General features: G+C 36.0%; 1 protein-coding gene across 6 annotated transcripts in view; it reads left to right on the forward strand.

The window, feature by feature from the left end:
* Positions 1-25640, forward strand: part of WWP1 (WW domain containing E3 ubiquitin protein ligase 1) — a 59987-nt gene that overhangs the window by 5333 nt on the left and 29014 nt on the right. For 2 of the 6 annotated variants that reach the window (XM_038128721.1, XM_038128723.1), the window contains exons 2-4: positions 17812-17902; positions 21529-21667; positions 23905-24029. In XM_038128721.1, coding sequence (XP_037984649.1) covers positions 17833-17902; positions 21529-21667; positions 23905-24029 — 334 coding nt within the window. In that variant the 5' untranslated portion in view covers positions 17812-17832. Of the gene's footprint in view, positions 1-1835; positions 5551-17811; positions 17903-21528; positions 21668-23904; positions 24030-25640 lie in introns of those variants that run through there. The other 4 variants (XM_038128722.1, XM_038128725.1, XM_038128726.1 and 1 more) reach the window with 4 other exon arrangements.

Genomic DNA, 25640 nt, shown 5'->3' on the forward strand with positions numbered 1-25640 from the left:
TTATGTGCATTTCAAGGTAGCCAGAAATTTCTCAGTATAAATCAAATCAAATGAGTTGTAGTTTTAGAATGGGCTAAAGTAAACAGGAAAGATAAAGTTGATAATCTAAAATTTCACAATATGCTTTGGCATCAAAACTGGAAAAAATAACACATGTCCAGTTTTGAAACAGAGTGCTGTGGTAATTCTTGAGAAATTCAGAAGGACTTTTTTTGTTTGTTGTTTGTAAGGATGAAGTAAAACTCCTGAACAGATCATGATACCTTAGTCTTAAAGCTGACCTTGTTTCTATTGACTGGTGTACCAAAATTACATGCACAATTCTCTCTTGTATTTCCTAACATCTGTGATGACATAAAATTATGTTTGTAAGCATAACAATTAAAAAGCAAAATAAAGTATAAGAAGAAAGCTCAATAGAAGATGAATAGTAATAGGATTGGCAAACTTCCATTTTCTCCTCAGGTTAGAATTGTGGAAGCTGCTTCTTAAATTTCAGTTGAGTTTTTTCCTCCATTCTTGGCACAATTTATTTTCCACTTCCAACTATCTTTGTACAGCGTTATCTTTTTTAAAAAATGATCACTTTTCTTACTTAGTAGCTGAAAAGATTTTGGACTTTAAAAAAAAAAGAAAGAAAAAGAAAATGAATTTTGGCTTCAAGATGCCAGTTACAAGGACAGGAAAAATTTAGTTAGTATTGGAAATGTGGTGGAAGACTGATATCTGTATGTCATTCCAAAATAAAATAAATACCTGACTGAGTGTCTTGTAAGAGATTGCTGACGAAATGTTGTAATGGGATGGTGAATTAAACTGCATTGTTAAGGGAATAGCTATGAGAAAGAAAACTATTTGGAATCTTAGTTGATTACATGACGAAAAGTCTTCTGCTAATGAGCTGACAAAATTGGTAACAAAATTATTTATTGAGTAGTGAAAGTTGAACCTTCGGATGGAAATAACAGTGGGTAGTGTAGTATTTGGTGATGGGTACATTTTCTGTGTTAACATAGGAGACCTAGTGTTGGAAAGAGTAGCTACAACTATTCCTCAAAATGAGGTGTAATGAAGTATTTGGTAACAAGAACCAAACATAGTTAAGACCTGTTTTACAGAAATATCTCATCAGAAATGGAGTAAAAATCTAAATGTTGGCATGTATTCAGAATAGAACATATATGAGCTTACATGCTATTTTTATATTACTTACACAAGCATATTTGTTACTATTCTATGGTAAATGGTTTTGGGAATCTCTCAGATATTTTACAAATGAACTCTTTGGTTTATTTGTTGTTTGTATTCAGTATTTGATCAGGAAAATATAACTGATTGAGGAGAGAAATATCAGAGTAGTACAGCTTCTGTGCAAATAAAATGAAAAATGTTGTTAATTTTTAGCATTAATAGAAAGTGAAGAGAGGCCTCTAGCAGAGGCCCACAGAACCCTGAATATTAAATATATTAAATATAACTTTCAGCCCATGCTTTTAATCCTGTGTCATACAACTAAACAAAGAGGTGTTAGAGCACACTTTGAAAAGTTGTGGAGGGTAGTCTTTCAAGAAGTAATTTTTACGCAGTTCAGTTGAGATTGATGTATGATTCAAAAAAAGGAATAAACAGACAATGAGAAAATCCATTGCTAAGAAATAGGGATTTTAATAAAAAAAGATCATATAGATCGTACTTTAGTAAAACAACTAAATGCATTTTAAAATACTTTCAAAGAGCAAGTTAGTCTAGACTGCCCGCTGTAGCCTTTTTTGTTTTTTTAGTTACCATTTGTTTATGTTTTGGTTTTGTTTTTTTTTTTTTTTAATATAACTGTCAGCCTACTTTCAGAGTTGGTTGCTGTTCTTGTCTCTTTTGTATAAATCTATCATGCTGGTTGCTTCAGTTTCAAAGCTTTAAAGGCTATAAGAAATCAAAATTGATTAAGTAAATCTTTATTAGCAGAGACATATACTTCGGGCTTATTTTTCTGTATATTCAGGAAATATATAACAGGAATATTTCCTTATATTCCTGTTCAAATTCTGCATATTTGAACATTTTGTGTTTCAATCACTCCCTTTTAACAGAGGGGAACTAAGAACATTTTTCCAGATGTTTAGTGACTCTCCACAGCTTAAAACCTGGTGTTTCTAAAGGTTGACATAGAAGATGTAGGAATAGACTAAAGAACAAAATAGACAGTGCCATCATGCCACTGTTGCTGTGCACAGTGCATTCGTAGCTTGAATGAATGCTTTGTGTATTTTTTCAACTTTTCTGTGTTCTGCCCTGTCTTGAAAGCTGTACAGTGCAACTGGAGAAGGCACAAGAAAGGACACCAAGAGGAGGAGAGATTCATATGGATGAAGACTTAGTGAATGACTAAGCATTTTTAGTACTCTTCAGGCTGAAGGCCTGTGTGTTGACCATATCATGCAAGTGTATATTTTGTGGGTAAAAGATGATGAAGATGCTTTTCTCTTGCTTGTCTTTCGTCTAATATCAACCCCCACAAGTCCCTCAAAAATCAGCCTGAATTAGGGAATAACTTTGACATTCTTCAGTGGGAAGCTGGTCTTTTCTGTGCACTTTTTGTAGCCACCTCATTTCAAGGCAGTGCTGCTCACAAGAATAAGCTATTAATCATTTTATTTAGTCTTTAACTTTTCTCTAAAAAGGATACTGACCTTCATGAAAGTATATTTTTATTCACTGTTGCTTTTGTAATGATGTGTGCAAGATATTATCATGTAAGATATAATCTTACTGTGCAAGATATTATTGTGGTTCAGTATTGGCCCTTGAGAAGTCAAACTTTGGGCCCTTCTGGTAAGATCTGTTTTTTATTAATTTTCATGTTCTCAACTTGTGATTTTTTTTGTGTAGTTAAATTTTGGAATCAGTTTAACTCTGACTAAAATTGGATTGGAAAATAATTAGCAGAAACAGGCAACTCTTTGTTTTAAGATGTGAGAATTATTCATCAGCTTAGAGCCTTGGAAAGGATCAGGTTGAATTCTCTAGCACTGTCGAGACTGAAGGGCTATTTTTGAAAAAGTAAGTGACAATGCTTGGCTGACTGCTCTCAGGTAGTAGGTAAGATTAGTGCAGTCTGTGACTGGAAGTAGGACAGACATGTTTTAGTGTTTTAACACTGCTGAGATTGACAGCTGGAAAGAGCCTTGCATAGCACTTTTAAAAAATCAAATATTCAGAGAAAAGAGAGTGAGAACATGCAGTGAATTCCACTTATACCTCTTTGAGCTATTTTTTGATATAAAGTTACTGGTGAGAGGTGGATCACATTAAATGTCTTACTGACAAAAATTGTGCAAAACCCTTTCTGCCACTTTCTCATAACACTGAGTAGGCTTCTCTTTCCCTCTTTGAATTATTGTTTTTTGTGACTTACCAAAACAATGGGGAGGCTGGGAAACTATTTTGTGGAGCAGTAATAATGTATTTCCCATTATTGGTATTCCTTAGTCACCTTTTTTCACATCCCATAAAAACAGAGTTGGGGGGGGGGATGTAACTGTAGCAGCAGCACTCTTGGTTAATGTCTTTAAAGTTGTTCCATGTTTGCTAATTTTGCTATGGCTGCCGTAGAGATGTGTTTACACCAGTCAAAGATATTGTAACTAATAAGGTGGTGCTGACAGATACAAATGCCTGCAATGTGAATTTTATAAACTATCTGGGCACTCTTGGTATGTGCTCAGGCTCTCTGCCTGTTCAGAAGCTCATACTTCTCCATTTTCCATGTGGTGAAAATAGATTACCTATATAGTTTAATATGGCAGTACCTATGTGTAACTAGGGGGTAAAGTTTTCTGTTTGCAGTGTAGGTACACTAAAATCTGCCCGTATTTTAACAATCTATCTTGATATATTGCTTTACATTGCTCTTGATGCAAGTCTTATGACCAATAATTTATACCAGGCATTAGGATTCTCCATAACAGAAGACTACCCAGAAATGCTTGTGTAGCTAGCATTTATTGTGTTCTGACAGATATGAGAACTATGCAGCTAAATATTAGAATTAAGGAGAAAATATTCTTCCCTGATTTCTTGACATATGTGTTGGCCTTTAACTACATTGTTCTGTTCAAGAAACCTGGAAGTTGTTTACTCTGTTTGTTGCACTGTGTGTGTATTTTTATCTATAAGAAACACAGAGGAGGCATTGTGGTATTTTTCATTATTTGGCATTGTGGTAGGACCTAGAAGTATCATTGTGATTAAGATTCACAAGCAACGCATACTGTAAATATTTTGCTGTAAGTCGCTCTGTAGCAGTGGAACTATGTTCCATACAGACTCTTCTTACAGTTACAATTCTTTGCTTCATGTGCTGTTCCAGAACTTTCTTACTTGTAATAAAAAAGACACTATGCACTGCTGCAGCTCAGACTGATTCAGAGCTTTCTGTGGTGTTTGCGTAGCTTTTGAGCCAGGCAGTGTAGAGAGCTTGAACTTAGCCTGCATCCTTTGCTCAGCAAGCACATGAAATTGTGTCTCTTTACTCTGCTATGCTATTGAACTTTGTGAAACTCATGGGAAGTTAGTGTTTCAGAAGATATTACCTCTCAGTTTATTTTAACTGGATCTGGTGGTGAACAGATTCACTTAGAGGGATGGAGATGAAAAGAAGAGGGGGAAGAGGCAGGTGGACAGTATGAGTCATGCATGTGATGTTTGCTTGGGAAAACAAGGCTAAAAAAGGTCCAAGTATAAGGCAGACCGGAGCAGGCAGATGTGTGCAGTGGAATCATAGTCATTTGTCTGGGCCTCTTGCATAACACTCGTAAATACAGTTTTTTTCAAACTTCTGTAACGATACTGTATTTTTTCTTAGACCCTTACATGAGGCTGGTAATGTGTTACAGATAATGCACAGATCAATTCTGCAGCATTTGTAGCAATGGTCAGTGAACGTTCGTGAAAAAATGCAGAAAATACTGTTTGTATATAGCTTGCTCTCTATATCAATAGGAGTAGATGAAGATTTGGTTTTTGAGGTCGAGGGGTGGAATATGCATACAGCTTGGCTTAAGAAGGAGGATTTATACTGCATATAAATATACAGTAATATTTATATCATACCCAGTGTGAAGAATGTTAGAATGTCCAAAGGAGGAGTAGAGAACATGACTTATGAAGGGCAGCACAAGATACTATGTTTGCTCGGCTTAGAGAAGGTGAAACGTAGAGGTGACGTCACTGCTGTCTACAACTCCCTTATGATGGGGAACAGATAAGGAGGTGCTGATCTTCTGGTGTCCAGTGATAGGAGGTGAGGGAATTGCTTAAAACTGTTTTGTTTTGGTTGGTTAATAAGAAATTCTCTGCTGAATCATGGAATGACGTATGTTGGAAAGGATCTCAAAAGCAGAGTCAAGCACTGGAACAAACTCCCCAGGGAAGTGGTCCTAGCCACAAGCTGTCAGTTTGCAAGAATAAAATAGAGTGCGATATTTCAGTTGGCAGGGACCTACAGGGACCCATCTAGTCCACCTGCCTGAGCAGTTCAGGGCTGACAGCAAGGTAAGATATGTTGTTAAGGGTACTGTCTGAATTTCTCAAACACTGACAGGCCTGGGGCATAGACCATCTTTCTACGAAACCTGTAACAGTGTTTGACCACCTTATCAGTGAGGAAATACTTTCTAATGTCAGGTCTGAACTTCCCCTGACTCAATGTTTAACCATTCCTACATGTCCTGTCACTGAACAACCTGGAGAGGAGATTAGCGCCTTCCTCCCCAGTTTTCAGTCAGTAGACTTGCTACTGGTACATTCAACTCCAGTATCCAGATCATTGAAATAAATATTGAACAGGACTGGCCCTGGAACTGAGCCTGGAGGAACAGCACTGGGACAGGTCACCAGTCAGTTGTAGTCCCATTTGGTACAACCCTTTGAGTTCTGCCCTTCAGACAGTACTTCACTGAGCATAACATGAACCTGCTCTTCCCACAGTTGGGCAACTTGTCCTGAAGGATGTTGTGAAGAACAGTATCAAAAGCCTTGCTAAAATCCAGAACTATATCTGCCACCTTCCCTTCATCCACAAGGTCAGAGACCTCATCCTAGAAGAAATTAAACAGGATCATTTCATGATCATAGCTGCCAAGACAGCAGCCTGCTGTCACATCCCCCACGAGTCCTTCTGACAAATAGCAAGTCTGGGAGGGCATCTCTTCTACTCTTCTAGTTGGCTCACTGTGTACCTGTGACAAGAAGTTACCTCCTACAGACTTCAAGAATTTCCAAGACTTCCTCATCACAGTGATATGGTGCTCCTGATTGATATTAATGGAAATCTTTTATAAGGGCAGGGGCTACAAATTCATGGGTTTCCCCTAAATTACCTTGAGAATAATTAATCAATGATTATATCCTGGCTGGTGTATCAGTTGTAGACACCCACTGCAACAACTCCTTTTCTTCCATACCCCTAATCCTCTCTCAGGGGCTCTCAGTCACATCATCACTAACTGTAAGGCTGTGCAATCAAACCCTTGCTCACAATCAGAGCAATTTCTCCACCTTGCCTGCTCTGCCTATTGCTCCTGAACAGCCTGTAGCCCTCCATCCCAGTGCTCCAGCCATGAGACTGATTCACCCAAGTGTTAGAGACACCAATAATATCTTGGAACTGACCGATCCATCCTGTTCAGGAAGCATTCAGACAGTGCTCTGAGATACTTTTAACTTTATGTTAAAAGATGTTTAACTTTTATGTTGCAGTGTGTGGAGTCAGGAGTTGGTTAGGGTGACCCTCCGGGTTCTCTTCCATCTCAGGACATCCTGTGTTTTAAGAAGAGTTACAGATTGCTTTCCAGTTCAGTTCTCTGTCGGTCTGCTGCAGGGTTGGCAACTTGGAACTTAGTAACAAAATATTTACAATGTATCAGGGACATTGAAGTATCTCTGGAGAAACTGTTGGTTTACTGTCAGGGAAAACTAGTGTCTTGTCCTATGGTCAAGGCCTCATAATCCTTGGAGGAGGAGAGTTCTGAAGCTGAAATTCTACTTCTGTGAAAGCAGATCCTAAGGAAGCCACCGCTGTATCTTTACCCACCACTATGTACTGTGGCCCTGGGAAAAAGATGAGAAATTAAATGCTTCTGTATCCCTGACTGTTCTGGTTGGTCTGAAGATTCACTCCCAAAAGTATGTTGATGAAAACAGAAAGTACGAGGATATTCTCATAGCTTTCTTCTCATTTGTTTTGTCGAAGTGCTACTAAACAAGTTTTCGGCCTTTTCCAGATCTCTCAGCCTCAAGTAATTCTAATTTCTTTGGGGAATACTTGTAAGCTGTTCTTGGATAAAGGAGAGAGGGATATTGTAAGTTGAAGGTGGTTTTGGTAGTAAATTTGAGTTTTAACAGGAGAAACAAAACATTCTGCTGGCAGAAGATATCTGAGAGTCCTGGTGGACATGAGGTTGAACATGATGCAACAATATGCCATGGGGCAAAGAGGGTGGCTGGTTCCTGGGCTGCATTAGACAAAGGATCTCCATCAGGTTGAGGGAGGTGGTCTTTCTCTTTTATTCAGCACTGGTGATGAGGTCACATCTGGAGTGCTGTGCCCAGTACTGGGCTACTCAGTACAAAGGAGACACCTACAGTCACAAATGTTTTGAACAGTACATTTTACTGTCCTTTCAGGTTTTCCAGATCTGTTTGTATAGGTGATATTTATGTGCCTGCTGAAATAGTTGGTTTTTTTTTTTTTAACATACGTATTTTAAACTCATCAATACCTAAGGAATTGGAGTAAGTACTAAAGGGATCTGAAGGAATCTTATGATCTTGATAAGTAGCTAACTATTCTGTTAAATAATTTCAAGTTGTTAGCTTTGCATTTTTATAAACTAGCCTAGATTTTATTTAAGGTAGAGACCTACATTTCAGTCCATCAGTATTTGTCTGACTCAAGTTTAGCAGTAGGTACCACAGAAAATAATTCGTTGCTCAACAAACAATGGTCTTTACTGCAATCCTGTCCTAGAAGTACTGTCACTGTGTTTCCATTGTGTGAGAAGTAAAATCAGTGCTCTTAGCATTATTTTAAATGATCAGGGAAAAACTGATTTCCATTCCTAGTATTTTCTAAGCTATTAAACAATGACTTAAGCTACTATTTATAATACTTTTGCAAATGGTATCTTACAGGTGAGGAGGCTGTTCAGTACTACTCACTGCATCTTACAAATTTACTGGCTAATTATTAAACTTTATGCTTCATGATTCTGAATACATTTTGTACCATCTTTTGCATTCAGTTTGAGCATAGAACTATTGCTTAAGTTGTTTTCACAGGGATTCTGAAAGTTAATAATCTTTTCTTCATTGAGCATACTGTCAAATAAGTTAGGATTTGTAATGTTTCAGGTTCTTTAGTTTCATGCATAATTTTAAGACATGGGTAGAAAACCTGATGGTAAGCATGCATGCTGCTTCGTTCCATTCCTAAATATTTTTTATTTTGTAACATATAGGTTTCATGTATACTTTGGTGTTGAATAATTAAAATATCTCCCAGAAAAATTTTAGATTATATAGGTATAAAATGCAAAGAGAAAAATATACATTGGTCTGAAATTTAAAGGTAGTAAAGGTGAAAACAACAACAAATTAAGGCACTCAAAAAACAGGAAGTGTTTAAATTCATGCAGATAAAAAGGTATGGGAATTGACTGCGTGGGGCAAAAATGGAATACCAGAGGATGTGGAGCTTGGTTTAGTCTGTGGAAAAAAAAAAAAGTAATATTGCAGTGTCATATAAACAGATCTATTAAGTTAAATTGAAAGAATCCAAGACATTCAGGGTAAGGCATCCAGATTAAAAATCAAAGGTTAGAGCTGTTTGTGTAACTTGGACTTTGCTTTTCTCTCATATGTCTAGCAGGAGTCACACATTGAAGCACTGTTTACTGGGCTTTGCCACTGAACCTTTTCTTTCAGTGTATCTGTAAGAATGACAAAAAACCTACCTGCTGCTTAATGATGCTTCATTACTCCATAGTTCTTGTTCAATTCATTTTCTTAATTTCAATTAACTGAAGCTTGTCAAGGCTTTTATTTGACGTTGAAAAAAATCTCTTCAATGTTTTTGCAACTTCTAGTGAGTTTAAGTGGGACTTATTGCCTGCTTAACTATTACAATATGTTCATTTACAGCTTTATATACCCTTTTTAAAGTCCTTGCCAGCTAGAAAAATTTGTAATGTGAAATAATTAAAACAATAGTATAGCTAGGCAATATTTTCCTTTTCTTAAAGTTTGTTCTTATGTTCAAACAATTTTGGTTCCTTAAGAGTGAATGTAACAGAGTGCATATGTGAAAGAGTTCTTCTAAGTGGCTGAAGCATGTCAAGGTACCATTTTGCCAGCTTTATGAGTATTTTAAATTCTGGCATTCTATTGAAAGGAATCAAACCAGCAAATATTTTTATTAAGTGTATAAGATGTCTATGAATATAGCTTTTTACTGGAAGCTAATGTTCACAGGAGTAAGGTTGTTTTTTCTTCCCCCCCAATTCCCCCATATACCAATTAATTGGTGATTAATTAAAGATAATACATTGGCCTACATGATGTCTTGTCTGTATCCCTAGTCCATTGCACCTAAAACAAAATTTGTATTTGGCTTCACTGTATATTCCTGGTTAACATATATTTGTTCAGAAAAGAGAATGGAACTGCAGACTTTCTGAATTGGCCTGTAATAGTAAATCTTAAAGGAGGAGAACATCTCAAATGGAGGAGGAGAGATGAAATTTTTGTGAAGAACAAATCAGTTTTGTCTTCAACATGAAGCAAATGTTCAGTGGTTCTCAGAAGGCCCTACTAGTGGTGTTTGTGATAAGTATTTCCATTGCTTCTTTAAGTGGCATTTGGTTTGTGCCATTCAAGGAAAGAAAACTTTAAGTTCTCTATTTGCCTATGTGTAAATATTACTGTAATTTTAACTTTTGATGATCAGAACTATTCATATAGGGAATACCAAGTCTGATTTTTTTTTGTTAGTGTTGCAGAGGGCAAGAAGAATTGTAGAAATGACTTTACTGTCCTGCTCAGTGTAAAAAAAGCCAACACATTTTTGGGTCTACAGATATTTCTCCAGATCTGTTTCAGATCTGGTTTCTGTTTGTGCATTTCAAATTACTGAGGTGAAAGTTTCCTGATGGCTAAGGGAGAAATCCTTAATTTTTTAAATGATAATAATTACTGGTTCTCTCTGGAAGTAATACAATTTTTTTTTTAAAACCCAGTTAATTAGACATGTGTTCAATTAGCTGTGACAAAATTGTCAGCATTTTTAATGTTGATAAATAGTGAAATGGACTTTTCCATCAGAATTGTATTGAATAAAAATTATTAATTTTGAAAGTCTTAATGGAAAGAAATTGATTAAGAAACTTAATTGCATCTGACATAAGAAAAGGCATTTTTTCGTTTTTTCTTTTTCTTCTTATTTTTGCATCAATAAACTTTCTTCGGATCCTATTCTTGCTGATTTTCATCGGTGTGGGAACTCCCTTTCCCCCACCCCAGCCTTGTTTCTTTGGTGGAAGAAGAGGGCCTGGAGGCAGGACTAGAAGTGTGGATGATTTTCTGTGCTACCCAACAAAGTGGAACAACTGTCTTTTCCTGAAAGATGCTCACACAGAGCTGCTTTGTCACCCTGCATGCTCTACCATGGGCTGAGTTTTCCTAGAATCTTTCCTTCCTATACCTCACACTCAGAAGATCAGAACAGATACAGGACAGAGATTCTGACACCTGTGGCCTCCTGAAATCACTGTTCACCTCTCCAAACTTTAGCATTAATTGACCTTTTTACATTAATGAATTAAAGTGGAAAAAAAAAATTAACTGTTTTCTGTCATGGGATTTTTCATGTGTTATGAAATGATATAACAGGTAATTGGACCATACTGTCTTGGTACTTTTTTTTCTTATTCCTCGCTTGATTCTTGTGGTATCATATGAGTAAGGAAGTGGTTTTCTCTCTTGGTCGGTCTGCTCTTCTACATCTGAGTGCCTTGATTCTTCATTAAATATCTCCTCAATTACTGGTTCACAGCATCAGGCAATTTATAAATGTGTGTTTGCTGCTCCAGTGATACTTCTTAACTTTCAGCTTTACAAGAAATACCTGCATTAGATGCGTTCATTTTCAAATGAGTAATGCAATTTAAAATGTACCTGCTTAAATTCTATGAATAAGTAATTATTCTACTAATGACTGAAAAATAAATAAATGAAATATTCACTGTTGTTGTTCCCTTTGATTTCTGATGTTTTAATAGCATTTTGAGATTTGGAGAGTATTGTTCACAGAAATGTAAATTTTATAAATGCTGTTATTGTTTTTGACTTCCATGAAACTGTTGATTCACATGAATTAGGAGATGATCCTTTAATTTTTTGGATAGACTTCTGTATTGTCCATTCCATGGTTTTGCTTGTGTCTTATTTTGTCCTAATCAATCTGTAGTTACCCAAAATAATATATACAACTGAAGTAATATTAAAATATCAGCTGTAGGAGTTAATAACTGGATTGTACTCTTCCACTTGATGTAACAGTTATGTCTGATGAGGGTGGTTTAGTCAGAAGAGTTGTGAGCACTGTGGTCTTCATGGGGCTCTCCAGTCTGCCAGTGAATTTCTGTTTAGGAATTTTGAGGCTGGGGGTGATATTTATATGTATTGATGAAACAGTTCTGAAAGAAAAGCTTCACATCCTTCAGACCAATGAAGTTTAACCTAGAGCGTAAATAAAGAGGTGTAGCAAGTTCATATTTGGGAATGTGGGGTGATTTTAGCCCTGTCAGAATAAATCCCCTCATTTTCAGGAGGATTATAACTACAAAGATGGTGCCTTACATTGCTATATGTAATCCTCTTTTTAAGATTATGTAAAGATAACCTCAAAGATTTTAACCCTTAATTGACATCTTCAAGAGCCAAACAGGGCATTTCTTTTAAAAGACAAGAAAAAGGGATTTAGGGCTGAGGAAAAAAAGGTTTGTCCATGATGCAAGAAAACAGTAAATATTGCCCCTATGATATAATGTTCCCTTGGCCATTAGTGGTAAGGGCTTGTATTATTTGAAATATGACTTCTAAAATTTAGTTAAAAAATCCTCATCTTTCGGTGTTTCTTCATAATTTGTTTTTCTTTCTCATGGATACTTTTTTGTAAATAATATCAAGAAAATACAGGTATTTTGCTTTTGACATTACTCTGGATGTGAGAACTACTCAGTCCTCCTAATGAGTATTTTCACTTTGCTTGGTCTAATTGCCATCCCATGCATTTCTGCAGATCAGACAGTGTGTTTGGTTGAAATTTTATTTTTGGCCATGTGGATATAATTTCTTCTGGCTCATCAAGACGGGGCGGTTGCTAGTCCTTGAAACTTTCGGATTTTCAATATTGGAAGAATCTCTACTATAACTTTCAGAAATCTTCCTCAGCTGATAAAAGGTTTTACCTCTAGTAAAATAAAAAAAAGTGATGGTAGTTCCATCCTCATGTAGGTCTGTCAGTTCTTCTACTTATATGACTTCTTTATTGTCCCTGCTTATTTTCATTCAGTATATGCGTGGTTTCTCTGCAGCGGCCTTGCTCCCCAGAAACCCGAGATTTTTGGGAACATTTATGTCAACACTCTTTACTTCCAGTCTTTGTTAATTTTGGACTGCTCTTTCATGGTCTATTATCCCAGGAGAGCTTTTCATGTCTTTTTCCTGAGTATCACAATCCACACTAGTACTGTACAAATGTCAGTAATACTGTTTTTGTCAGCACTGCAAACAGTTCCTGTGATGGAGTTCTTGTCCAGTGTCTCACCTCACCTCTGCCCCCTGCCATGTCTGCACCAGTAATTTTTCTGTCAAAGATGGAAGGGCCAAGTTTTGGATTATGCTTCTCTTTTTTGATTGTGCAGCAGCATGTGTCATATGTTCAGACCAGCCTTTAGGGACTAATACACGTTCAAAGCTCTAGATAAAATAGTTCATCTTGTACAATCTAGTTTGGCTGACTTTTCTTCTTGAAGGCTTTGTTTGAAGGAGTAAAAACATGTTAGACTGGAAGTGAGTATGACCCAATGTGCATCAGGCGTTGAAGACTGGGTTTTTTTTTTTTTGTTTTTTTTGGTTTTTTTTTTTTTTTTAAATATTAACGTTAGAGTGGCTTTTTGGGTCTTGAATGAAAACGAAAAACATTAAAACATTGTCATGTGAGCAGGCTGTCTCCTGAAACCTGCATCTGAGCTGATTAGGCAATAACCTGTTAATTTAAAAATGTCAGTAGCTGAGTTAGTGATGAAAATAACTGATGATTGAAGCCTTAAATAAATTTAATGTTTCCTTTCTCTTAATTCCTAACCAGTTCTTGATTTCTAATCAGTTAAGAAAGGATAAGTGGGCTGCAGCTATTAGAATCTTTGGAATATGATTTGGAATATGGAAACTCTTAGAATCTTTGGAGCATGATGAAAACAGAATCAATCAGTTCAACTAATTTGCTCTGTTCAGTAAAGCCCTTTTCAATATAAACTGTGACACAAAATTTTATGTATTGTTGGTAAAAATCTGTGGTTTTTTAAAAAAGTTTAAATGCTTTTAAAAAAACTTTCCTATATTTTAGTGTGTTTTTCTAAATAGTATTTGATGTGCATGTCAGTATTTAGTTTACAACATATCGAGAATGTGGAACTGTAATAATTGCTTAAGTGTAAATGCACCTAAGTGTACCTTATTGGCAAGAATATAAAATAGATTTCTGTTATAGAAGGATATTAATTCAACAGGGACAGAACAGAACATCAGGGGCTGTTGTTGTGGGTTGCAGTCATGCCCCTCAGCCAACCACAAGCCTAACTTTGTTTCATCTCTGTCAGCTATTGAGATCTCCCTCACAGTGCAATAATTTCTCCCAGGTATCGTGGGAGAAGTGTAAAGCTAAGTGTAGTGTAGCAAAGCTACGTGTAGTGAATTCTTGCTTCCCTGTTATCAGAAGATTGACAAACATGTTTGCCAAATGCAGTTAGCAGCTTAGTAGCTTGCAGAGCAAGAAACTCAGGTTTGGGCAGGTGGCATTACTTGCAGATAAATCAACACATTAAGTTTGAGGAGATTATACAATTAACTGTCTATTTGAGGATTCTGATATTATTTATTTATTTATTTATTTGTTTGTTTGTTTATTTATTTTGCACATCCTTGATGTAAAGTTAAAAAAAGCACAAAACTCATCCAACCAACCAAATAAAAACCAATGCCCTGTCCCAGCATTTTAGATCTACATAGGTTAAACAGTTGAAGGAAAGAAACAGTCATAATTTGTCAATTACAGAAGTATGCCTAAATTAGTTTTTTAATGTATGTTTAGAACTGGATTGCAGATCTTGGTTTCTTGGGAAGAATTTGAATTTATTTGAGTTGTTTGAATGTGTTGCTTTTATGACATTTTCCATATCAGTGGCCTACAAAGTCAGGTGTAGAAGACCATCCAGTGGAATGTGTGAAGAAAATCTAGGACTTATATTTTACCTGAAAAATAAGAAAGAAATTAAGCTTTATTTAGTATTGACACTGGCACCGTCTGTAGGTCTGTATGTTGGATGGTCCTCTGTCACATTTGGTTCATGAGGTGTCCTGAAGACAGATGTAGTATTCCACAGTATGATGGGGTCACAGTAACACCTTCATTTGTTCATTCACTTCCAGTGTATTGTGATGGAGGCAGTTTACTTGGGCCCAGTTAGGAGGATTTGTGGATTATAATATTTTTTAGTTTTTACTTTTTATTAAGCAAACCCTCTCAAAATAAGCAAGTGGCTTAAAAAAAAATCCTGCAAAGAGACCACAGATTGAAGATAGGACTAATAATATGAATAATAAGAACATGGCAGAGCTGATGCTTCTTCTACTCCGTGCATGAGCTCTTGGTCAGGTGTATTATGAGATAAAACCATTGGCACTTCCATGTGACAAGAAGTCAGCCAAAACAATTTGGTTTATCAAGAATGTTATTTCAAATATGGATGTACATCCGCTATTGGAAATGATGAACGTTGTTTCTTGAGGTATCAGCTAATGATAGTATGAAGCCATCACAATTAGCAAGGCATTTGAAAACTAAGCACCCAAAACATGAAGACAGGCATCTACAGGTTTTTTTTTTTTTCAGCAATGTTGAAGTCATGATGTACTCAATCCAAGATTTTACAAGATTTCACTAAACTTAGTGGTAGATCATTAGAAGCCTCTTTTGAGATTTCTCAGTAGCAGAAGACACAGATACTGTTGGGGAAGCATTTCATCTTCCTACAGTAGTATAAATGTCTGAAATAATACACGGTAAACAACGTGGTGATAAAATAAAACACATTATTGTGTCAGCAGATACTGTTGGAAGATGTCTGAAAAACATTGCCAAAGTTCTGAAGAAACAAATATCAGAAAAAAATACACAGTGGGAGAGGCTTGCTCTACAGACACTTGGATGAAAGTATAGGTGTTTGTATAAGCTCAGCTTATGGTAATTGCTAGATTCTGGGTCCATAATGAAATTCACAAAGAACTAAGTCATTAGGGAAAGATGTACCAGACAAGAGACATTCTTAAGCATAAATTCTAAATTGTGTCTTCTTAAACAACCACATTTTTTTGAATGGAAAAATTGTACAAAAGTAACCACAGATGGAGTGGCTGATTTGACCAAAGTAAAAAAGGTTCTTGGCTAAGGTTACAAGTTGAGCACAACTTGCAGAATTCATTCACTGCATCATGCATAGGCAAGCAACAAGAAAGTTGGAGCCATAAGTGCACAAAGTGCTGCAGGATGTCATTATTGTGGTTCATTGTATGAAAACAAATAAATAGTAGAGTATCTAACATCATCTGTAATGACACTGGGTGTGACCAGGAAGATCTTGTGTACTGTGCAGATCACTAGTTATCATGGCAGAGTGCTTAGAAGAGTTCTAAAACTTGAAGATTAAGATTAATTACATGTTTTATCTCATAGAAAAACAAGTGTTACGAATTTCCTGACCTGTTTGGTGATAACAGTCAGCAGTATGCTGACTATCAGTTATTTAAAAAAAAAAGTAAATACACTAAAGACACCCTCCCTTGAAGGTCAAGATGGTATTTTAACAAGCAAGAAACCTATTTCTTTTTGAAATTTTTGAAATAAACTGATGCTATTGAAAAAGCATTTTGAAAATGGATGTTTTGAATTCTTTCCTTGTATGATTTTTGTTGCCAGAAAAGATGTGTCCTCTGTAAAACCTTCCACATTTGTACACTTAAACTTAGAAGCAGAATTTCCTTATCTGCTTAAAAGTCCTCCCAGTTAAGAGTTTTAAAATTTGAAAATTTGATAGACATGTAAAAATGTACCTTCCATTGGTTTACAATAACAAGTGATTGATATAAGGGAAGATGGAAATTTATGGCCATATTTCAAAAAAAACCTTTGCATAATTAGTGGATGGAATTGCAAAATGAGTGTCATGATTTAGAAAGTGTGTAGCGAGTGATGCACTTTAATTTGGATGTACATATCTCTGTAAATTGTGTTTTCCAGCTCTGACTGCCAATAAACTGAATTTAAAACTAGGCCTTCAAATCACTATATTACAAAGTACTAAATCAACATTTCAAAAAATGCTGAAGCATATTCAATCACATGGCTCTCACAAAAAAAACCAAACTTTTTTTTTTTTTACCTTTTTGTATTATTTATTTTTTATTAAAATATTTAAAAATACTGTTTATTTCATCTTAATTTCATCCTTTTAAATTTCTGGTTTTATACATTGTGATATATACAGAGTGTATTAGTAAAACGGTGCATACGTTTAACTTAGGAATAAATACACATGTATTGGGGGTATGTACTCAAAATTTTCGTACTTATAGAAGTGCATGATCAAAAAGGTTTGGTGACAGCTCTTCCCATACTGTTACTGAAAACAGTTGTGTTCACAGAAGCAAATACGTGGAATTTCATCCAAATCAGAGAAAGTCTATTTTACAGGTATATATTCTTTTCTTGTGAAAAGTAGTTGTCTGATAGAAACAGAATGTTTTACTTCTAGATGTGAGTCAGGTGTAGTACTTCAGGAGGACAGGAGTGATGCTGTATGCATGAGTATGTGCTGGGATGCCCCAGCTGGGATCTGACACACTCAGTTTTAGTTGCTGAGTGGTGAGGTGGGGTGTCCTTGTAAAGTGCCTCCTGTCTCAATAGATGAGGGAAGTGATTGTGGGTGGACAGCAGTGAGGCAGGAAGCTAGTGGCAAATGTAGGGGTAAAATGCAAATATTTGTCTGAATTGCTCTCCTTACTGCTTGAGTGTATTGTTCTGGTGACAGCATGATTTCCAAGCATGTAAACATTTCAAATGTTTTATACATTTGAAGTTGTTGGTGCTCAGCTTATCTGAAATCAGACCATAAGTATGTCTTCTAGAGAGAGAATTATTGATATATCACAGCTGAATTTCTATTCTTGCCTTACACAGTTGTTCTAAGCTATGTAAATATATATGTTACTGAAGTGTCTTGGCATCCTTAGAGGTGTAACGTGGGACAAATTTCCAAAGTGATTGCTTTTTTTAGCCACTGTTATAAAATAATGTGTTCTGCTGCACCTAAATAATATTTGGTAACTTCTTGATTAGTTGAACATTTCATTTAATAGCTGTAACTGACATGCAGAGATAAGTACTTTTTAATGAGCTATCTGTTTGCTTTTTTTTAGGCTGAAGCCTAAACCTCTGACATGGCCACAGCCTCACCAAGATCTGATACAAGTCACAACTGTAATGGAAGATTACAGATGCAAGTAACAGGCAAGTAGTGATTTGTATCATAGAGATTTTTACAGGAAAACGTGTGTTCTACAAAAGCAATCTTGGAAGTGAGTGTAAAAATGAGCTAGTTAATATCTTATTAATGATATTAATGTTACAGTTAATAATGTGACTGTGATATATCTAGATGATTTGAGGCTAAATAGAGATTATACTCTGAGTTGCATGATAGGGTTTAATAAATCTGCAAAATTAAAAAAAAAAAGGTATTCTGTACATCAGTACAGACAATTGCAAGAAATTTTGCTTGGGAATAGGTGGTTAATGGCATGTATTCTGAAGAGGGAACACATATTACTGAAATTCTAGGAAAAAGGTTGGTGGTTGTAGTGAACCCCAAGCTGAAAATGTTTTAGTGAAGGTGGAGAACTGGAGGAGATCACAAAATTTGCTAGCCCTTCAGAAGATTATTTTTTTCATTACATATCAGGTAAATATTTGTTGAATATAATATCCTTAGGGCCACAGGTTAGACTTGAAAGACATATGGAATAACTTAGGTTGGAAGGGACCTTTGGTGATTCCCTAGTCCATGCTTCTGATGAAGGCAGGACTACCTTTGAAGTTGGATCAGGTTGCTCATGATATTGTCCATTTGAATTGTCAGTGTCTCAAAGTCTGTAGATTACCAGCTTTCCTTGTGATAAGCCATGTCCCTTTGAATGTTTTTCCTTCTATCGAGTTGCAATTTGCTATGTTGTCTCTTTTTTCCTTTCGCTCTGCTAGTTGTCATAGTTTGAGGCAGAAATAAGCCATCCCAGTGTCTGTGGAAATTTCTGGAAAACAGTCCTGGAAATTTATTATTGTGCTGGGGACACTTTTTCAGTAGTTGTTGAGCAGGCCAAGTAGATTATGCATTTTGCTACTGATGGACAAGGACTGGTCAAAGATGTGACAATTGTTGTCAGTCTTGGCTACTCTCTCTGTGGGATGGCAGAACAGAACTGAGACTTCCTTGTAGTCTGAAGATAAGCAAAGTGCATCTAAATAAACAAGTTTGATAGCTAATAGTGACAGTGTTCCAGCAGTTAAAAGTAAAAATGTTATCAGCACATATGTAAGATCCTGTACATAAATACACCTACCATAAATGTATATATGTGTATTTATGTGTATAAGTGTTATTTTACCATTGATAACTAACTTGACCTTTCCAGGGATTTTGAGAAATCTGGGAACGCTGAAGTAAAAATGGAGGCATGGCTAGGAATATATGAAGGCTATCCTGAACACAACTTGGGAAAAACATGAGTAAGATACCATGTCTTAATAAAGGCTGCATCTAAAGAAAGATGCATCTTTCTGGATGATTCAAAGACGGCCAGGTTATCCGAGAAAAATTGTATCATTGAAGAGTCCCCCAAATGGATATTTTATGAAATTAGATAAGAGAGGAGCCTCAAGAATTATTAACCTTATGTAAGGAGCACATTACTCAATAATGTGATGAATCATCAAAACTGGCAGTGACTATCAGCAGAGATGGAACCACGTGTAGATTGAATGTATATATATAACTGTAAACTGACTTACACAAATGACCCTTCATTTCAGATCTGTGTCTACAGAAATGGTAATTTTTATCCTGTGCTGAGCTCCTCCTTATGTAAATAGTCTTGTATTTTTCTGGTACTGGGACTTCTTTTGACTCCAAGAAATCTGGGTCAGGGCTCAAGTGGGAAGAAGTCTTTACAACATTTGTGATTAGTTTTCTGAGGATTTAGTTCTCTAAACCTAGTCTTTATTGCAGGATCACAGGAATGAGTGCCAGTGGCATTCTGAGTAGTAGGAGGCAGAGGAGTGTGGGACTGTAGTATTGCTGACCTACGCTGCATATTTATGTGCAGTTTTGTTTATGCTTCTGTAGAAGCTCTAATTATTTCAAGAACTACACTTAAAAAGCACTTTTATAAAGGCAGCAAGTATCATAGACTCATTTTGCAAACAAAGAATTTGTATGGAGTGGTGACTTGTTTGAGTTTGGACAGATACAACATGTTATAGGCATGCTTTGCCATCAGTATTTGTTAAAATGTTCTTGATGAGATCTTGTCTTGTTAGTTCTTCGGAAGTATTGCCAATATTATTACTTATTCGTAGTTTTTTTTAGATGTCCTAACCAAAAGATGATCATGGTCTCCTTCTGGGACTCAAAACTTACTAACAAAACATAATCAGATAAAAGAGGAGAAATTAAGAGGAAGTTTGAATATCATTATTAAATACCTGTGTTTTAATAAATGTTGTATTTTCCTTTGGAAAGCAAATTGTGGAGGAAAATGTGGAAGAAGTAGATGTTGTCAAAGCTTAAAAATATATCATGATTTGAGATGAAAGAATATGACTTGTGTGTGGAATTGCAGTTTTAGTTTTCTACAATCCAGCTTTCTATCAGTTGCCTTTTATGACCCATGGTGCATTACTAAGACTGGGCTTTTCAAATGTGAGGAAGTTAAGTTTGCATCTTTTATTTGAAACAAGTAAAAGTCCATGGCTAGTGCCTTTAGAACATTGGATGGTTGCATCCCACTAACTTTTAACTCACTAATGTATACGTCTCAGAATACTGCAATCCAGAAATATGTCTCCCTTTCAGTTTAGTAAACTTCCATGTTGGGTTAGCAAGTACCATAAAGGAAAGGAATGGGGAAGAATTATTTCCAAATGGCTGAAGATACTCAGCCTTTTAGTTTGCAAGTGGAGGGAACAAGAGCCACACTGAAGCACGGGAGGAATTAGAGAGAAGGGAGAGCCAGCAGGTAAATATAGTTGAGAGTCAGTCCATTCTTGTGGTCTTTTCAAGACACTATCTGCCTGAAATACAATTTAAAATCTTGGCAGTTGGGCTGCTGTTGGTTTTTATAGTGACTTCCTCAACTGGGCATGGAAGAGGGAGAACAGATTTATGTTCAGGAGCACAGAAGAGCTCACCATTGATTTGGAGGTGAAAGTAGTTTCTTTGGTCAATGGTGTTTTTTAATTTTTGAATATTTACCTGAAACCTTTGAGTTCATCTGCAAAGCTGTTTAAATAGTGGAAATCTAAGAGTAGCTTTCTTAATTGTGACAAACTGATGTGTAAACCCACAAATTCAACCATGCAGGAATACAAGCAAAGAAATGAAGCTCTGTATACAGGCTTTGCTATACAGGGACATTTTGCAATAGGCATGAACTGCATCGACTTTTTAACAGCTAAAAAATAAAGTCTGTCTCATAATCCCTCAGATGCATCATCAGATGTATCATACTTAGGCATTTTTCAGTTAAGGGAAGAATAGGGAGAACAATGAGGAAATAACCTATGTTATTTCCAGTGTTTATCCCTAAAATAATTATGCTGTCTCTACAACCAGTCCTGCCAGTATGTGGGGAAAAGAGTATGTGACACTTGGTTTCAACTATCTGACAAAGTAGCTTTTGAAAATAAAAGCTACTAATAAAATAAAATGGTAATTTTTGCATTGACTTCTTTCTGTTCAGCAGAAGTAGAGTAGGTGAGGAAAAACATTGCCTTGCAAAGCGTTTCATACAGTGTGTAGGCAGGACATTTTCTGTTTTTCAGCAACAGTATGCTGTTATAGATAAAGCAATGTATTTCATTAGTTTCTAGTGCCAAACTGAAACGGAAAAAGAATTGGTTTGGAACAACTTTCTACACGGAATTAACTGCAGATGGAGAAATTAAGAAAACAGCAAAATCAAGTAGTTCTTCAAATCCCAAATGGGATGAGCAGCTGACAGTGTAAGTAGATTTTTTGGTTGTTTGATACTATTTATTAGACAGACATTGCAGGCAAATATTTACTAAGCTTGGCTGCCTACATAGTTTGCTCTGGCTGTTGATGTCTAAATGCAGACGTAAGTTGGTATTTATCTCAAATGATTTTTTTTCTGAATCCTTACAATGTTTTGAGAATATTTTTTTCCTACAGAGTGTGTTACTTGCATACAGTGGCACTACATGATACAGTCTTGATATTTGTTAGCACTATGTTTAGCATACATTGCTAGAAAGACTTACTAATTGTAACCATGGTATTCTCAACTTTAGAAGGAAAAAAGTCTAAACTGGATAAGTAATAGTTATGAGGAAGGTCACTTCTTCCTTTGAATTTCCCAGTGAAGGGATATGCACACAAAAAACTGCAGAGTTACCTTGCACCTTACCCTGATATTTGACCATTCAAATATTCTTGTGGTTTAGTTTGGTTTAGGTGTGCTAGGGGTGTAGATATACCTGAACAGGACTCCATGAAGAGCTGGCAATCTTGCACTTGGTTACAATGCTTTATTCACAAGCAAGATTGTATTGGTTCAGACTTGGGTCTGGGAACAGCATAGCTCCTATCAAGTGGCATTGAGCCTGGGCCAGTACATTTCACAGCATCTGACGTGTCTGTGTGCAGTAGCCAGCTTTGTTAGCAGTAGGAGCCATGCTAGATTCCAATAAGTGCTGGAGAGTGGGGAGTGGTTCATCTTTGGGCAGCTCTTTGCTTGGGAGCACTTACTTACTCCAGACCTGGTCAGAGGCAAGTAGGTATTCCTGTGCCTCAGTTCTTGGTATTTCAGGTTTAGTGAACTTATTAGCCCTTTGCAGTGTTGCAAAAGAGAATAAGGTAGTCTTGGACCTGAGGATGATTTCCAGGATCAAGAACTAGAAGAAGTACAGAGCTACCAGTATACTCACAGGGATCTGAGTTTCTCTTGAGGAGGCAGGTTTGCTTTGTCAGGATTTGGTGATCTGATAGAAATGAGGTAAATTGCAATGCATAGTAATGGCAGACTCATTTCATGAGTATTGCTTACTCAGGATCTTACCCTTATATGTATTTTTAAGGTACTGGCCCCCTCTTCCCCTGGCTATTGGAATGGTATTTGAGGTTAAGTGACCTCTCTGGCTTAGCAAATTCCCCTCACTTCTATGAGTCAGCAATATATTTGTGTGTGTAGGTGTTGGGGATTTTTTCCTTTACTTTGTTGAGCTGCTCTTTTACTAAGACCTCCCTTAGAAGGCAGCCTATTCAAAACGCAAAAATGTAATTGCTTGTGTTTCAGCAAAAATGATCCACCTTGTCCAACATGTTCAAGTGACTGCAGAGTTAGTCCTGTTGTTGGGAGAGTGGGGCTTGTTTTTATTATTATTCTCATCATTGCTGATACAACTTTCTGTAGGTATTAGGTCAATACTGATGGATATATGGCCTTTGACTTTTTGCAATGAAGAGCTTCTACTCCTGTTTTTCACAGCCAGGACCACCTTTGCAGTATTAGACCCTGTATTACAAAACTTACTCTCCAGGATGTAGCATAGCTTGAGCAGGGGAGAGATCAATGCCAAAGCTTGTCATACTATTACTGCAATTGGGTTCTTTACCTTCTGCTTCTCTCCAGTTTTTACTTTAGCTTCATCATTTGAATTTTCCCCTCTGATTTCTGTGAGTATGCCTTACAGTTTTATGTATTTTTGTGGATTCACAAAAAATGTTTATCAACACTTCCATGGCAGGCTGATACCTGTTGAATGGGCTCTTGCTTGAAAATAGATGCTTCGTTGCTTTTTTTTCGTTTTTGAAAAATACTTAGTATTTTTCTTTTCAGCGACAAACAAGTATACTTCCCACCTTTTTCTCCACATTTAATAATGTAACTTTTCAGCTAGAACTCTGGAGGAATAGGGGAAATAAGTCTTTCATAAATAAAAATATGTTTCATATAACTGAGATTTGAGCTGAGTGTAGGTTATTCTGATACTTCTCAAATTCCTTAGGCTATCATAGTAATGTACTTTAGGTTTCATCGTAAGTGTAGATGTAGTGTTTGCAGTTCTTAATTAAAAGTTTCCCCTTGCAATACAAAATTGCACTTCATTAGTATCAAGAAATACAATGAGCAAGTGAATAAAGCTCAAATACTCCTAATAACAAGAATGAATTCTTAAAAATCTGTATATATATTTTTTTAAAATGTATTTTTATGCAGGCATGTGACTCCACAGACTACGCTGGAATTTAGAGTGTGGAGCCATCACACTTTAAAAGCAGATGCTTTATTAGGAAGAGCCACTGTAGACTTGAGACAAGCCTTGGAAGTACACAATAGAAAATGTAAGTTATCATGAAGGATATTTTGAATAAACTAAAATTATTATTACTAATCTATATATCAAACTGGCAACCAGACTACTAACTATACGTGTAATTACAACTGACTTTCAGTTGAAATCTTTTCTCTTCTAGAGATGTCTGTGCTATTGAGAGCATTTAAAATGTAACAATGGGATCTAATACTTTTGAAACAAACAGTAGAGTATTAGTTGCTGAAAGTAAAAGCAGAACTGATTAAATACAATGTTTTGTAGCAAGCTGGTAACCAATTTGATAGAAGATCTGTTTTAGATTTGGTAACCAAAAAAAAACCAAACTAAACTTTTAGAAAAGTTATGTGATTTTTCGTGTTTTCCTTCTCTGGAGTCACTAATAGAAACACTGGATATTTGTCCCTCATAATTTAGCTGCCCAGAGAGCAATAGAAAACATTGATTAATGAAAAATTGTGATCTTCCTTTTAGTACATTAGAGATTGATTGTTCCATGTAACTTCTAATATTTTCTAAATATTCTAAGTATTTTTAATAGAATATATCTGATTTGCTTTTCAGAATTTTTTTCTTAAGTACAACAAGATGGTGAATCCACACTATAAATTCCACTCCAGAGTGGCAGTAGAATTCCAACTAAAGGCTAAACCAATCCTAACCTTTCTCACAAGTTATATATATATAAACCTGAGGTGAATGTTTAGAACAGTGGGGAGAAAGGAGAACCAAAAAAAAAGAGCTAAATTTTTCTGATTCTTACAGAAAATTGAAATAGAATCCAGAATTAAGGGGGTCTTCTTCAACAGTATTGTAACAATTCAGCAGTTAATTTCATAGTTAGGCAGAAAATTTTCATTTACCTATGAAAACTGTATCAGAAGAAATTGGGTTATAGTAATGTTAGCCACAAAAAAGTATTTCTAAATACTTTCTACAAATTTCTAACAAAATTTCTAACAAATTTCTAACAAAATATTTAATATTTTATTACTGTAGATCCAGGGGAGGTAGGATCTTACAACTTGACAAATTCTTTCAGGGAATGGTTGACTGAGTTTCCTGTACATTGCAACAGAAGTAATTTATGTGCAATGCTTCTTATTTGGTCAAGTCAGTAGTTAGACACTTACTGGATTACCTAAGAATTGACTGGTAGAATAATCTGATTGGTATCCTTCATTCATTTAGTTATTGATACCTGCTCTAAAATGCAGCACTTTGAAAGGCTCTTTGCTGATGAGTGTGGAATGGGAAATCCTCTAAATGCAGAAATATTAGAATTAATTTGGTTACTTTTTCTGCTAAACACCACGACTATTAAATTGCTGCCCACACACCTCACAGTTTTCTTGCCAACTCAATTAAGCTACAGCCAACAGCTGATCTGGTTTAGGAAGATAACCTATTAAAATAGCAGAAGTTAAACCAACCATTCTTTGCAAAAATTAAAAAATGTGTTAATTAAACAATTCTGTGATAGGTTAGTTTCTTCTCTTCTTTGAGACAGTACTTTTTTCCAAAATGCACATTGCTAAATCAATAATCATGTAGATTTAGGAGCTTTGTGCTTGCTGCAGAGGGTTGAAGTCCCTTAAAATCCATTGTAGCACAGCAGCGT

This window comes from Motacilla alba, chromosome 2, assembly GCF_015832195.1.
Source record: "Motacilla alba alba isolate MOTALB_02 chromosome 2, Motacilla_alba_V1.0_pri, whole genome shotgun sequence".
Classification (NCBI taxonomy): domain Eukaryota; kingdom Metazoa; phylum Chordata; class Aves; order Passeriformes; family Motacillidae; genus Motacilla; species Motacilla alba.